Source organism: Motacilla alba, chromosome 2, assembly GCF_015832195.1.
Source record: "Motacilla alba alba isolate MOTALB_02 chromosome 2, Motacilla_alba_V1.0_pri, whole genome shotgun sequence".
Classification (NCBI taxonomy): Eukaryota; Metazoa; Chordata; class Aves; order Passeriformes; family Motacillidae; genus Motacilla; species Motacilla alba.
The window spans coordinates 46055402-46071375 of NC_052017.1; the positions used below are offsets into that span (position 1 = coordinate 46055402).

The window sequence follows — 15974 nt, forward strand, 5'->3', positions numbered from 1 at the left end:
CTAATCCAGCAGAATACATCTGAGACTGGGAAATGCTAGAAGAAGACATACAGCTTGGCTTGTAGTCTGTGTGCCTCTGCACTTATTTTGCTATGGTGTATCCCTGTGCTAGGAGCCTAAAGGCAAAGAGTAAAGATTATATTGTGTGCAGGTTATTATACTTTATCTTTTCCAATGGCTGAAGGCACAACAGGGAGTACTAGAGAAGCTAACACACACACACAGGTTCTGTTGAATGCATTTCAGCAACATTCCCATCTCACTTCCATCGTCCTTTAGAGGTAAGTGGTGACAATGCAAATGGAAAACAGGTGCAGAGAGATTTGTTTAATTTTGCAGTGGATTTTTTGTTCCTTTTTTAAAGTAGCTCATGATTAATTTAGTGCTATACACTTCCTGACACCAGAGCAGAAAGTGATTTATATTTTGGCTACAACAGTCAAAAAAATTCTACGTGCTTGCACTAAAGAATTACCATAGAGCTTTTCTGTTCCTTTAAAATGATATCGAATGTTTGTCCTGGAAAGGCAATGAAATCAAGCAAGTATTTAATTTGTGTCCTTTTGTAGAAAAGTGTATTTTTCCCTCAGGAAATGTTACATTGAAATGACCATCATATTTTGACAGAAGTAGCTGTTGTTTCCATTTTGATGTTGCTAGCTGTTAAAACGCTCAGCTTCCAACACAGGAATGAAGATAAACTATAATTTATAGCTAAATAATGCTATGTAATAGAATGCTGCTTCTTGTTAGAAACTGATGAAGTTGTAGCAAGGAATTTTGTACCAGGAAGTGTCCACAAGGAGGTAATGATTATGGGAAACACATTCAAGAAAGATTTGCATTTTTTATTAGTTTTGTTCAAAGAACTAATTACTGGTGATGTGCTTTTGCAGGAGATTTAGATTTCCATTGAAAGAAATTCAAATTAACACAGCTTTTAACTGTGATTTTTTGAAAGCCATATTTAGTTAATGTTCTCTAATTTCAGGGTAAGTTTAACTAAAGTTTTTAAAATACTGCTTTTTTAACTCTGAGCAGGCTCTTAGAAATAAGAAAAGGGAGGAGGCAGAATGATAGGGTTAGATTATTTTTTCTTCTCCCAATGTCCTCATTAAATTGAATAGCTTCTCAGTTTTTACCCTCCAACATTATATATTATGGAATTTTTTCTTTTGAAACACTACATTTTCAAGAGTTAACCTTTCTTGGTCCTTTTTGCCTGTATTACTGACATTGCTTCATTTTCAATTTGCTGCTCGGGTAGTGACCTGCTGTTAATAAAAATTCTCAGAAATAGAAATAAACTCAGCAGGAACATTAGGAATTAGGGTGTGTTTTCTCCAAATACCAAAAAAGGCAGTGAGCAATGCATTGCAAACTTTTGTTTGACATTGTGTTACTGAGGAGATTTGTGTAAAGATATCTCAAATTCATTTGAAGTCTCATTCTTTTTACAGCTGTAGTTTCTCCTTTTGTTAGCCATCCAAAAAACATACAGTGTGATTGTCATGATTGTTAAATGAAAAGGATATAGTTCATATTTTAGAGAGTAGAGATCTAGCTGCATGTTGACTCCTGTGCTTGACCTTGAGAGATCTGTGACACCTTGGGTTTTGCACCTTGCCCTTAACCCTTTTTTTGTGATTTTTGTGACTTTGGTGACTTGTGTTTCCCTGTAAAGCATATGGCAGAAGAAAGTACAATGTAAGCATGTGAGAAAGGATTTTGATATAGTTCTGACTGCGCACCAACAAAATTTTACACCACTTTTTAAGTTCTTTATTTTGTAACTAAACACATTTTATGTTTTTTTTTAAATTGTGGTTTCCTTTGTTTAGTTTGGGGCTGGTAGTTTTTGTTTGTCTTTAATGCATTTCTAGTTGTTCAGTACTCATGTGTAATACTCTAAAAATAACCCTTAGGGTTCAACTTTTTGGAGGCAAGTTCATTAAGCAGGGAAACTATTTTGAATTTCTAGGAGATTTTGGTAAATCCTCTGTGAAGAAGAGATTAGCAGTTAGTGTCATCACCATTGCCACTTGTCTATTTTGTTATATCATTATGGCTAACCATCCTAGAGTGGTCCTTGAAAAAAAAAAAGGTAAAAGAAAGTTTCCAAGGTTACTCAGTATCAAGTTGTAGGCAAGATATTTAAACCATGTGTGCAATAAAGCTGTCACTCAAATTCCTGAAACTGCTCTTGAGTGCAGGCAGAACTAAAAATAGCTGATATGATCTCAATATCTTGTGCTGTTAAGAGAAAAAGCTCTATCACATTATTGGGAAATATTGTGGTACCATTTAAGCTCATGGATGAGGATTTGGGAATCTTTGGGAGCTTGAAAAAGGAGAAGAGGACTTTCTGTTCTAACCAAACCCTACCCCATGGCTGATCTCATTGTGCATCTTTGAGCTGTGCTGTAGCAGGGGCCTGCAGGTGACTCCAGCAGGTGAGGCCAGGAAGTAATGTGATCCATTGGAGAGGAATAGGAGGGCAGGTCACCAGTGTGACCCCATACCTGCTTTGCTTGGTCATGACTGACGCCTCTCAGGAGCCTCCTTGAGAGGAGCAGGCAGCCCTTACCACGGGTCTAGGGACTGCAGTGAGAGAGCCACAGCAATGCTGCTTTATGCAGGGAGAAATGTGGCTGCAGGAGACACTGTAGAGGAAGACACAGGACTCATACTCCCTGAACACCTGCCTTCATTAGCATCCGTGGCTGTCTAGGAGCTTGGTGGGTCTTTTTTTTTTTTTAAGCAGTTGCATCAGTGGATATAGACTGTGACATCAAACATGGTACCAGTATATCTCTAACACACCTACACAGAAGCTGAGCTCATAAATGACTAATTAGACACTGCTTGAGTCTCTCACTACTGCCACAACTTATGAAAAAATTCAGTATCTTGGTTTTGCCTTGCAGTAGTTTCCTCTATTTCACACTGGAAAATTTGAGTCCCTAACTCTTAAGAGAAGTCTTTTTATGATTATTACTCTTCCTATTATTAATATATATTTTTGCTATTGTTATTATTATATTTCAGTAGGCACTAGCACTCTGAAGAATTAATTACTCTTTTTCTCTTTTGTAATTGTCCTGGGATGTGTTTTTCTCTTAAACAATTTAATCATCAGTATTTTAGGGCAAGCAATAATTAACATACTAATAGCATCATTTGTTTGAATCTGTTAATCACATGCATTCAATAATTGCAAATCTACTTTATTGCAATTCTTAAGTGTTCCTTGTGATGTGGTGACATAACTTCATCTATAGTTCTGGGTTAATCAGTTAATGAGTTTCTGTCTCAGTTAACCTATTAACTTTATGCAGTTAACTGCTGCAGTCTTGCAGTTTTTTCTAAAAATTTCCACTTAACTAGAGAAAATATTACTGCTTGGAGTTGAGGCATAATTTGCAATGTTGTGTAGCCTGTTAGATCTCTGTTATTAAGACTGGCAGTGATGCCATAAAATGGCTGCAGAGAACATGTGAGCATTGCAAAGATATTTACAAACTGTTTGAAAGATGGGGACCAAAGGTTTGTGGCTTTGAAGCAAAAGGTTTGAAGGTCTTTTTCCCTGTTAACAATGATGTCCTATAGCTGTAAAATTCATGTGGTTATGCCCCTATGTTCACTCTGGAGGATGGTACAAAAGAAATGTACACTGAAGAATGACTTAGGAAAATCCTGTTTGAAGTGTTTAAGGGGTGGATGGAACTGAGATCTCTGGAACCCTCAGTTTACTGCCAAGGTGCAAATTGCGAAATTCTCCCCACAAGGTTTTCAGGTTCTGGCTATGGATTAGGGCACAGCAGTTGCTCTGGCTGAGGCCAGGCTGCTCCAGGGCTCTTCTGTGGTCTAAGTGCAGGGCAGCTGAAGCTCTCAGTGCTTACCAGGGTGACTCCTGTCCTGGCTTCTGCTCCTGAACCAGCCTCCACATGTGTCTTTCCACCCACCCCAGGGCAGAGCTGGCCTGTGGCCCCCTTCAAGACAAAGCCAGTAGTGTTGGCTTAAGAAAGGGATTGATGGCATGAAACTGTGACTGGTCCCCTTACAGACCTGGCACAGAGCAGGGGTTGGCTCTTGCTTCTGCTGGCCCTTGTGCTGAGGAATGGATATTTCTGCGCCTGTCAGACTATCTGCCTGAAGCTGGCCCTGAGTCTGGGTACTAGCAGCAGTGTAACCACAACAGAGAGGAGCTCAGGATGAAACAATTTATTCAGCTTCTTGGGCAAATTGTCATGGAGCAGCTGCATGGCCCAGGGAACTTCTGGTTAGAAAGGAATTTAAACATATTTGAAACAATTATTGTTTCTTTTTTTATTTTTAAGCAAATCTGCATGAGGATGTGAGTTTTCTATGAATCACAGAATCACAAAATGGGTAAGTTTGGAGTGGACAAAAGTGGGGTCATCTGGTCCAACCTCCCTGCTCAAGAGGGATCATCCTAATGTACATGGCACAGAATTTTGTCCAGAGGGTTCTTGTATATGTCTAGTGAGGCAGACTTTGCAACCTCTCTGGGCAATCTGTTCCAGTGCTCAGTCACCTCCACAGTAAAGAAGTTCTTCCTCATGTTCAGGTGGAACTTCCTGTCCATCAGTTTCTGACCACTGCCTGTTTTCCTATTGACTTGCACCACCAAGAAGAGCCTGGAAATATCCTCTTGGCACCCCACTTTTAGATATTTAAACACATTAGTGAGGGTCCCTTTCAGTTGTCTCGAGGCTAAACAGGCACAACTCCCTCATAAGAAAGACACTCCAGTTCCCCAGTCCTTGTTGCCCCCCCCGGACCTGTTTCAGGAGCTCCATATCTCCCTTGTATTCAGGAGCTCAGAGCTGGACACAGCACTCCAAATGTGGCCTCACCAGGACTGAGTAAAAGACAGGATCACCTCCCTTGACCTGCTGGCAATGTTCTTCCTGATGTACCTCAGGATACCACTGGCCTTCTGGGCCACAAGGGCACACTGCCAGGTCCTTCTTTGCAGAGCCGCTTCCCAGCAGTTTGGCCTCCAGGCTGTGCTGGTGCATGGGGTTATTCCTCTCCAAGCGCAGGACCCTGCATTTGCCTTTGTTGAACTTGAGACACTTCCTCTCTGCCCTTATTTCCAACCTGTTGAGGTCCTTTTGAAGGGCTGCACAGTAATCTGGTAGTAGATGCATAGGCACTGGGAGAGCCAGTGTGTCCCCAACCCTTGCAAGAGTCCTGGTGCTGGGAATCAGTTCTCCATGCCTATCTGCCTGGGCTGCTTACTGCCTTTTCTTTATGCCTCTATATGGATTGACATTATCCCCCAAACCACTCAATGCCAACTTGTGCATTTTGTGTAAGGCTGTGATGAACTGCTTGAAGTACAGGTAAGAGGCATCATGACTTAGACTGTTGGTGGCTGACAGTGCTAACAGTGAGAGAGAATGGACTTTGTTGTGTCTGATGCATTTTGGGATTTCTAGGAGCAAGCATCAAACTGTCCTGCCTATATGCTAATGGTAAGGAGTACTGCAAAACTACTGCATATATGTAAAAGCACCACTGTTTTAAGCCCCTTCGTTGAAGTATTTTTCATCTCATCTAGCCAAGAGTGAGTAAGTTCAAGCTGCCAGAAAAATACTGTTTAGATGTAAAGATTAGAAGTTTGGATTTAGACAAATGGGTTGAGTGGTCAGAAAAGATAAATCTAAAGCCAAGCTGAGCTCAATTATCTGCAGATAATTATTCCTCTTCATCTTTCCCCACACCCCTGACCCTGGTGGGGTATTTTTCATGTAACCAAGTTCCGTCCACTTGTCTGTTTAGAAAAGTACCTCAGGAATTTGGGGTTAGAAAACATTCTTCTCTTTGTATCAGTGGTTATTACAGCTGTAAAACATCGAAGCAGTGCCAGAGGATTCACAGATGTCTCCTTTCCTGTTGAGGTATTGGGATTCAGTGGGGGGAAGGGATTAGGGTGGAGAGGGCTCCAGAATCTCACAAAACAGTGGTGTTGGATAGACACCATTCACCTGGGACTGTCCATAGCTTGCTTCCAGCCGAGGAGTGCATGCTTCCCCTTGTACTTCCCTATATGGCAAGTTAATTTTTTTTTTTTTTTAACAAGGAGAGACCTATTCTAGGAAAACCAGATGAAGCAGCATACTACTGTGTGATTAAACCCCTACAAGTTTCCTTTCCTTCAAAGGAAGCATGTCTGGAATGTATTTGTTTTGCTTACCTAATTACATGATCACAATCCTACCTGTCCTTTTACTCTGAAAGAACTGTTATTTCCTACGTCTTCTAAGTGCATTATGAGGCTTCATTTCTCACTTTTCCAGGAAAGAACTTCATTTGTCATTATTGTGAATGGAGGTATATAGAGAATTATGATGAAAACCTGCTTCTGCCTAGTAAAACTTCATTTCTTTCTGGTTTATTACCTGGCTCAATGAAATTCAAGTCAGGTGTTTCATAACCGATTGCTGTCTTCCTCATTGTCATTGTCTGACAGATGTGAGACTCTGCATGTGAAACTGTAAGGTCAGTTTGACTGAGACAAAAATGATCCTGAAGGATGGCAGGCACTGTGGAGTAGGGAGGAGGCAGGGAGACATCTAACAGAAAAGCAGGGTATGCCCAATGCCCTTAACATTTGTCAATATGGACTACATTCTTAGAGCTTGTTGTTCCTGTATTACTTTTAATAGAGGTTTGGTAGTTTGGTGTTGTTGTTTTTTTTTTTTTTTCCCCCTACAATGCCTTGATGTCATGAGGTACAATTCTGATTTATTGAAGTCAGTGGGAATTTTGCTGTATTTGGGTGACAGGTTTTCATCATTATGAATTTTCCTGTCCCAGGAAGCTGTATTACAGTAATTTTTTGCATCAGTTAGTAATCCTTGGTTTGTCTTCCCACCATTTGCTGTACCACAGATAATTTCAGAAAGCTTCAGCTTGTTGTTTCATTAGCATTCTCTACTGGGGTAGACAAAAGAAAGCATTCAAATCTGGATACCCATATCCTGTTTGCTGGTCTCTTTTTTCCTAGGGGAAAATTAAAGGATGACTTTCCAAGGCAAAAAACCTAATTTGTCTGGACACAGGCAACTAAGAGATTTGTTCTGTGTTTTGCTGACTAGAATTCACTTGTGGTTCTTTTTTCTTTTCTGTAAGGAACTTGTAGAAGAAACCTGCAATGATAGGTCTGCTGTCCCTCACATTTTTCAATGCTTGTTTGATAGGCTTTAAAACATGCTCTAGGAATAATTTCTTTAATCTAGAGTTCACCATCATAAATATTACAGTTACACTATTCAAATGCCACTATTTCACAGTGAGCATGAAGGTGCTGTAGGACTGCCATGGTGAAATACAAGCACATCCTTGTTGCATACACTAATAAATAGTTTTTGGAAGAGCCCTTTCCTATTCTGAAAAACACCCCTGATGTTTAAGTATTATAATAAAATGCATGATGTTTAGAAAGAGAAGGCGTGGAGAGGAACTGGTAGAAAAGCAGAGGGATAGCCTCCCTTGTAGAAATATTTTAAAAAGATGTCGCCTGCCAGTTGGTACAACTTAATCCATTGCCAAAGAAAAAAAACCTGCTACTCTGCAGTATTTCTTTTTAGCTGCAAAAATAAATCCTATTTTTGGAGAGATGCTATTTGGAAAAGTTGTAGGCATCATCAGAAGAAACCACCATGTCTCTGTCAGGTACCACAGATTTTAAACCACAGCTACTACAAAATCCAAGACCTCGGTTAGATCTCATTTTAATTAACCTCTACAACAGATTCTCAGCAGGGATTTCTTTGCAAATTTGTTTAAATTTTATTTTAGCTTTTTATTTTTAAAGCTTTATTTCAGTATTGACTTAAAATAAAATGCAGAGATGCTTAGGTGATGGCAATATGTCTATTTCTGTACAAAAATAATTCAAGAAACCAACCCATCAGTTCTCATATTCTTCCTTAAGGAAAGGTCAGTAAGTGTTGCAAGGAAGAGGAAACCCACCCATATGGTAGCTGGCCAACTGTACCATGTCATAAATGGGGGGAGAAATCCTTTCAGGCCCCTGAGATGATCAGTTTACATCTCCATAACATGACATTTTAATTACCTTTCCTTTAGCATGCATAAGTGCAAAGCTACTATGTTTCAGTTCCTATTTTAAGCCACCTGCAGTATATCCTACCTAATTAGATGCACAGCAAAGATGAACAAGGGTGTTTGTAAGCAGGCAAATGAGATGAATTTGTGGGAAATGTTTTAAAAATAAGCTTAACCTAATCCTCTTGTTATTCTTATGAGTTCATTTGTGTTTCTGGCAGGATAACCAGACAAAGCAGGACGTGAGCTGTGACCACCACAAAAAAAAATTCTGTAGAAAGCTTGCCTTAGGAAGGTTTGACAGCTCCAAGGAGCTTATTAAGCTTGCTCTCCCTGTATTTTGGAGAGCTGACTTGCTGCACGTGAGGGGTCCATTTTAGAGACATTTTATGGGTTAGATTTAACTGAAAGCTTTCTTGTGGGTGTTTTTAGTAGTTGCCGATTTTTCTTTCAGTTTTGCTGTCTTGTTTTCTCAATCTCACAGGGCATCCAAAAAATCTGGGATGTTCCCAGGCTTTGAGATCTCTGTGGACCTCTGCATTATGTCAGCTTTTAAGTAGCTGTCTGTGGTATAAAGCAGCAATCCGGGGTATAGGCAAATCTCCTTCTTTCCTGTCTGTCCCCATAAGGGCTTGCTGTACTGAGAGGTGTGTGAAGATCCCATACTCCACATTTGCTCTCTCAAGTGTACAAACTACTAGTCTGTAAAGCAATTAACTTCTAATTATTCAAGCCTCATTCTTCTATCATTCTTCACAGCATGTGAAGGAATCAGCACTTCACAGGACTTGTGATTTACACAGTGCCTCAAACAAACACAGTACAATCCATTTTGGGGTCCTCTCCCTTTGCTCTTCAACCTGCAAAATGTTTGCACCCTTGGCAGTGAAGCTCTGAGAGCAAGAGCAGATTGAGCACCAGCCGCCAGCAGTGAGATGAGAGACAGATGTAGCCCTTGATTAACTGTGAGCACACAGGTCCTACATATGTGACAGGGCAAGTTCTGGTGAGGACTTGGGACATGGCAACAAAAGGTCCTGACCCCCCATGGCAAGTTTTAGCACCTAAGGATTATTGTACCCTCAGGCATTGCAGCACCAAAGCAAAGAGCAAACTCAATGGCAGCAGGCAAGAATGGTGTCACAGGTTATCCAACAATGTGTATTTATCCATCTTAAATGTTTGCCACTACAATCCCTAATCTTGGGTAATGTATGGGTATGTGTGTTGAGTTCACCCACTCTTAAACTATTGAGATGCCCATTGGAAACACACGTGTGGCTGTGCTCCCATAATTAACTCTCTGGTGGATTCATCAGAGCAGACACAGACTTATGGAGTTTGCCAGTGTCATCCTGGAGCAGGGGTAAAACTAAAATGCTGCTGGATCCAAAATACAGAATGACGAGTACCTTCCTCACCCAAAGGGAGCAGTAGGGTTATATTTTAATCCGAAGTAGAAGGATGTGCATATATTACAGCAGGTGCTGTGAGTTCACCTCTTCATCATGATAGGCAGAGGATGAGAGTGTTAAAGTCTCTCTCTGACTCCTCCACTTAAGCCAGTTGAAATGAAAATTGTTGGTGAATGTGCTGGGAATACTGAAGGGAGTTGGAGCCATATGTTTTCTTGCATTCCAGGGTATTCCTACAACAAACATTCTGTTTACATAATATTCCTGAAACATAAAAGCTAAAATAAACCTAGCATGTGAAAATTAATAACAAGTAATTTCTCTTATGATAACTCCAGAGGAAGCTGTTGTAAGTGTTAAGGTATTCAGACAGCTGATTTTTGTACATCAGCTCTCAAATGAGGTATGTAGTTTACAGAGAGTGAGTGCTTAAGGTTATGTAGTCTATGAGTACATGAAGTAAGAGCTTGTTGAGAATGGTGGATACCATGGCAGCAAAGAAAAAGATTACAAAGTTCATTTCCTAAGTGCTCCTTCTTAGCACTTTACATTTTCAAATCACAGTGTAAACATTTAATTCTCACTGTACCCTGGTTTGAAGTTGTTGAAATGAAGAAAGACTTCTTTGCTGTGCAGGAAGCCAAGAGCAGAGTTGAGATTAAAACGTGAAAATGCCTGGTTCCTGTCCTCAAGCTCAAGTCCTTCTGATGGGATTTAAGAGGTTTCACATGCACAAAAAGCGTATTCTCTTATTCTTGTCAAAGCAAAAATTCTCAAGCTTTCAGAAAAAAGCATTGCTAGTTTTTTAAAGAAGACACTAAATCTTCTGTGCTCCTTTAAGGCCCAGTAGAGATGACAACCTCATTAATATTCCATGCAGCAGTATGTCTTCGGCAAGTAAGAACCTTAAAATAAGTCAAAATCTAGCAATGAATTGAGGCATGGGCTGTAAAACGCTTGCATTTGGAGCAGGAGGAGACAATATGCAAGAAAACCCCTACTGAACTCTGTGTTCAGATATCAAAGATTTGGCTGAGGTTTGAAAACCCATTTTTGTTGTTCTGCTCATCAGTCTGTCTACATGGTTTTTCTCTGTTGTGTTAATTTTTCATCCCATTGTTCATGAAAAAGAATTTCCATACTCCTTGGAGTATGGCAAGGTGATGACATAGATTATAGATATCCTTGTTGTCCTCAAAGGATGATGTAAACTTTCAGTAATTTTAAGATTTGCTGTGGTTATAGAAAATATTTTCGAAAACATTTTCAGAAACATATTATGGACTGGTTGGCATGAAGGAATACCCTTCTTGGCCTTGTGTCTGAAGGCAAAGACTATTTGCTGACAGTATAGAGAAAGATCACCAATACATCACTAGAAGGGGTTGAATGTTGTTTGGTAATCAGAGAAGAACTTAAACAGATCCCACAAAAAAGTGCCTATTTTATCTGCCATTGAGCTTGTTAATATAATCTCAGGTTCTGTATGTTAATTAGGCTGTGTTTTGCCAACATCTGAAAAATGTAGTTCCCACTATTTGCATCACAATTCCTCACTTTACAGAAGGCCCAAATCTTCACGGGAACCATTAGCAGTAAATATCTGACTTCAAAATATCCACTATACCAAAATCAAAATGCACACACAAGCATTTCAGCCCATTTGAAAGGGATATTTGGTTTGTATTCCAGCTCTCCTTTAACTCACCTGCTCTGATTTCCAGATCATTTGTCTCTTTGTTTAGTTTGATCTCTACAGTCATTTCAAACTGGTATCCGCTGATACCCTGCAGATGCAGAATGCAATTAACAGGCGTCTGTGAGCTCTGTGCTCTGCACAGCTGGGTGAGATCACACCAAACATGGTGGCAGAGAGACACCAAAGGAACAAATTTCTCTGGCAGGGTGTACTCTCATGAGTATGTGCTTTCTCCCAAGATGTCTAGACTGCTGCCTGACTTGACATAATCTATTCCATAGCCATAGTCTATATTACGTGGTAGCCAGGGATATCCCTGGCCAGGATTCCCATCTGGCTTTTGAGGCAAGGAATTCATGCTGCATGGTTCTTTTTATCAGCTGCATGCAAACTGTGCACTGTAGCCCCAAGAATTTTCTTTACCTGCATCCTATATTTCTCTTTGTCTCTCAGTGCTGTTCATATTTCTTTACAAATGATAAAGGAACACTTTTTAGTTATGGAATACCACGAGGATTTTTGTCAACTTTCTCCATCTACAGAAGTTAAAATTTTATATGGGCAGAGGATATTTAACTGTGGCACTGGAAGTAATAACATAGAAAGATGCTATTTATTTTCTTCACTGTCCTTGCAACAGATAGGGGCTACATTCAAAGCCATGCCAGGGTTTAAAATGTAAATGCTCAGAGAATTGTTGGTGAAATATGTTTTTGTTCCATAACTGTGATGGGAATGATTGACAGTGGTCTGTGCAGAATGTTTAAAAGCTTTTCCATATGACTAGGAAGTCAAGAGTTGATAAATTTCCTTAGTGTTTATAATTAAAACCCAGAAGAAGATATTAAACATTTACTGGTTTCTATGTTGTGGTCAATATTAAGATTTATTGACTTGAGGACCAGTATTGACTGGGGGGGGAACTAGACCTGATTTTTCTCTTAAGACCTACTAAATCTGGATGGTGACTGAAAGCAGAAGGTTGCGTGGTTTAGACATACAATAGCAACTTATTTCAAGGGTAAGAACTTCTTTGCCCTTCTGAAAGATTCCAGAGTTTTTTCTAATGTTTTTTACAATGCTTTAGGAAAATCAGTATTGCAGTAATGCTTTTAAGAGCCTTTTATTTGTGGAAATGCCCCTTTGACATACAGTTGTTGGAGTTACGTGGAGTGTGTGAAAATGCTGGATTGGCAGCCTGAGGGAGAGAGTTTTGTGTGTTGGGTTGGTAGGGTGTTGTGTGCGTGTAGTATGAACAACAGCAACAGAAGTTTCTTGTGGTCTCTTACTGTTATGTTTCCAGCTCAGGGTGTGAAAGCACAGCTTGCTGAAGTCCACAGAATCATGCCTATGTCTATCCAGTCCTTGACTGTCACTTTATTACTGCAAACAAATGATGACTTTTGTGATATGAACTGCTCCTTCCTGAGAAGCATGAAAATGTACCTGAACTCATTCTAGGTCACCAGTACTTATGCTTTTGTGTTAAAAGTTTTATAATTTGAAAACATCAGATGCCTGAGAGTTTGAGCCAGGAAAGTCAGAGATCAGAGACTGATCTCATAAACCAACTTATTACGTGACTATCACTCCTACATACACAACATATGTATTTTTGCCTGCTCCTAACTGTTGCCTGAATTATATGCATTGCTAAAGATCTGAACACAGAAATTAATCTCTTGCAGATGCTGACTTGTGGCTGGCAGCATCCTTCATTTTCAGGCTTAAGGTACTAATAAAATGCTTAAGTCTGCTTTCCATTCAGATGTGAGAAAGTCATCCAGATTGACATGAACCAAGTCTTTGATTCATTTTTGTTGGTGGCAAGAGTGGACCTAGCTCATGTCTCGGGGTTCTAGACAGGATGGTATTTCATGAAGTAGCCCAGTAACCCACTCAACAGTTAGATCCAGCAAAGTAATTTATCCACCAGCTTTTGCCACCTCCCTTCCTGGGCAGTTTGGAGCCCATCAAATTACATGTTCAGACTGAATTCAGGCTTCTTGGTGGCTCAGCAAAAGGATTTGTTATGAGCTGAGTGTGGAATGACCAAGAGAGGATTACTGTGTTTATATGCAGTAGAACATAAACAAATTTTTAATATTGAGTGTCAGCTGCAAGAAAACCAGTGTTATCTTAAGGTTAGTTGTATATCTGAAAACTGGCAGACACTGGGGATTGGTTTACAAGGCTTATACTGGCGTTGTCTTCCTCTCCTGTAGTGTCCACTATCTGTTTTGAATGGAGAAGTGACACCTTACTTATCCTAGGAAAATGCATTATGTTCAGGTAGCTAATGTTTCTGGCAAACAGTTTTAACTTCTTACAGAGTTTACCAGAAGCCAGTTGCCTCAATGTTAAATTTATTTTAGACCTCTTCTATATAGCTTGTAATATGAATGCTGTCTTTCTGTGCAATAATCCAAATAAAAGTGTGAAAGAATATATATTCCTCTTTTTTTTTTTTTTTTTTTTTGGTTGACCCTTTGTTTTCCCATGTTGTAGTACAGGTGTGACAGTGATGGAGGACCACGTTTACAGGTCTGTGGGGCTGCTGGAAAAAAGGTCTCTCCCAGGGCTGTTCACAAAGTGAATCATTAGCCTGACTGTAACAATAAATACCATGACAGAGAACATGGAAGGATGTATCCAAAGGTCACATTCACCCAGAAGTTTTCTCTGCTGAAAGAAGCTTGCAGCTGTGTTAAGATTAAAGAGTGTCAGAGAACCATAATGTGAGTGGTTTTTTCATTCTGAGTAAAATATGAGCTGTTTGTCTAACAGCCCCAGATGAGGGATTCTAGTGTCAGACTGCCTAGGGGCTGTCATATATATTTCCAATGGGTTTTTAGTGTTCAGGAATAATCTCCTCTTTGATACATTTATCTGACACATCCTAAACTCTTGTGATGCCCAGGAGGAGAGCTTTGTCCTGCTATTCTGACTACTTTAATAGTCACTCAGAAAAGGGAAGCATAGTGGGAGCAACTCAGACGAATCACGGAGGTCTGTTATGTCCCAGAAATGGAAGTAGTCCAAATGAATCACTCACCTTCTTACTTGAATATGCTGGTGGGCCAGGCTGTGATGTGATAAGCATTTTATCTGCAGCAATGGGTAGCTGCTTGGGTGTCTCATCACTGGAGGGCTTCAGTGTAAACCCTTGTGTGAGTTTCTATGCATGCATGGAAGGACGCAGTCATTTAGTTCAGTATGTGGCAACACCTCTATGGTTAATCTTGTTAACCTGCTTCTTCTTTCATTGGTAATATTTTAAAGTGAGGAGTGGTGTCATGAGTTTAATACTGATTTAGAAGCAAGAGTTTTGCCTTTAGTGGCATAGGGCGCACTATAGCCCATGGTTGCGTGAAGTCTCTCTTTGGTCTATCCTTAGCAGGTTACATCAGTTTTCTCCTCCACTGCGAACCGTGAGCCTGGCTCTCTGAGCTCAGGCAGGACACCTTGAGCTTTCAGAATAATTCTCAGCAGTGGCAGTCCCCAGTAGATGCTGTGGAAAAACAGTTGTGGCACAGAGGGATATGGAGTGTTGCTGTACTGAATGTTCCTTGTGAAGTAATTGTGGTTATTCTTGCATCTGTGGACAGTAAACAAATTAATCTTCTGACATATTGCAGAAAATACCAGAGAAAAACCATGAGAAAGTTTTATATAATTTTAATAGTGCTTTGTAATTTCCTACCCACAAGTCATTTAATTTTTCATCAGAGGACTCAGCATTGGAAGTGCACATGTGGTAAACTTGAAGGAGAGAAGATTTGCTGGTCTCTCCTCCTGGGTTTCTATTGTGAGTTGATTTTTTTGAAAACACTTAAGTGGCATTTTTTCCTTGTATTTTATAGAAGCTTCAAGTAACCACCTTGTGAGAAGTGGACCCTACTAAGGACTGCACAACAGGTTATAGGCAAATATTTCAGCAGCCCGGCAAGAACTCTTTAGCTGCCATTTAGCAGGTTTTGTATTTACAAGTGCGATTAAAAGTGGCTTTGACTGACAGCTCTCTCAGCAGTGTAGCCATGCTGGTTGTTTGGATCATCTCTGAACCTGCTTTCTGACTCTGACTCCACATGGTTCTTATGTTGGCTTGATCTAGGGAATCACGTAAATGATTGTGGATTGTTGTAAGAGATGGGTTTCCATGTATGATAACTTTTAAATATGGAAAGTTGCTGTGAAACACAACATGAGGAAAGAGAAAAACACCTGGAGCTGAACTGGTGTCATGTTTCTGTTTTACTTCCAAAAAACCTAAGATTATATCCCAATTCCACAAGATAAAATACCTTAAATTAGTTGTCTTAGCTTGAGCAGAGCTCCTAAAGGACCTTAATCAAAGCAAAACATTCAGCTTTTGACAGAAAACCCAGAGCTTTTTGTTCTTTGGGGTTTTTTTTCACTTGTTTAATACAAAGGTGATTCAATCCTAGTGGAGAGCAGTCACTGTAAGGAAGTATTTCTCTGTGTTATTGTGCTATTAAGTAAAAAACCTGTAAGTGGTGCAGTGGTACTCTCAGCTGTAGCCTAGTTAGACACAGGAAAACACCAAAGTCCCATCGTAAGGAAGTGATCCCTTTTCTTCAGGTGGCCTTGGTCTTTCATTTTGAATCTCCAAAGCTTTTTAGTAAACATAATATTTTTAAACCTTCAGGAGGTGGCTGGTGTTTTGAAGTTGAGTGAATGGGAGGCGTGAGGCTTGGCCTCAGCTCTGTCCTGTGTCACATATGAGCAACCAGGAA

The 15974-nt window shown here is 40.0% G+C and overlaps 1 protein-coding gene across 4 annotated transcripts in view; it reads left to right on the forward strand.

Annotated features, from left to right (window-relative positions):
* The window catches only part of BMPER (BMP binding endothelial regulator), a 147486-nt gene that overhangs the window by 103247 nt on the left and 28265 nt on the right, over window positions 1-15974 (forward strand). The window contains exon 14 of one of the 4 annotated variants that reach the window (XM_038164772.1): window positions 4341-4392. The exons of the other annotated variants lie outside the window; for them this stretch is intronic. Coding sequence (XP_038020700.1) covers window positions 4341-4353 — 13 coding nt within the window. The 3' untranslated portion in view covers window positions 4354-4392. The remainder of the gene's footprint in view (window positions 1-4340; window positions 4393-15974) is intronic. 4 annotated transcript variants of the gene reach the window in all.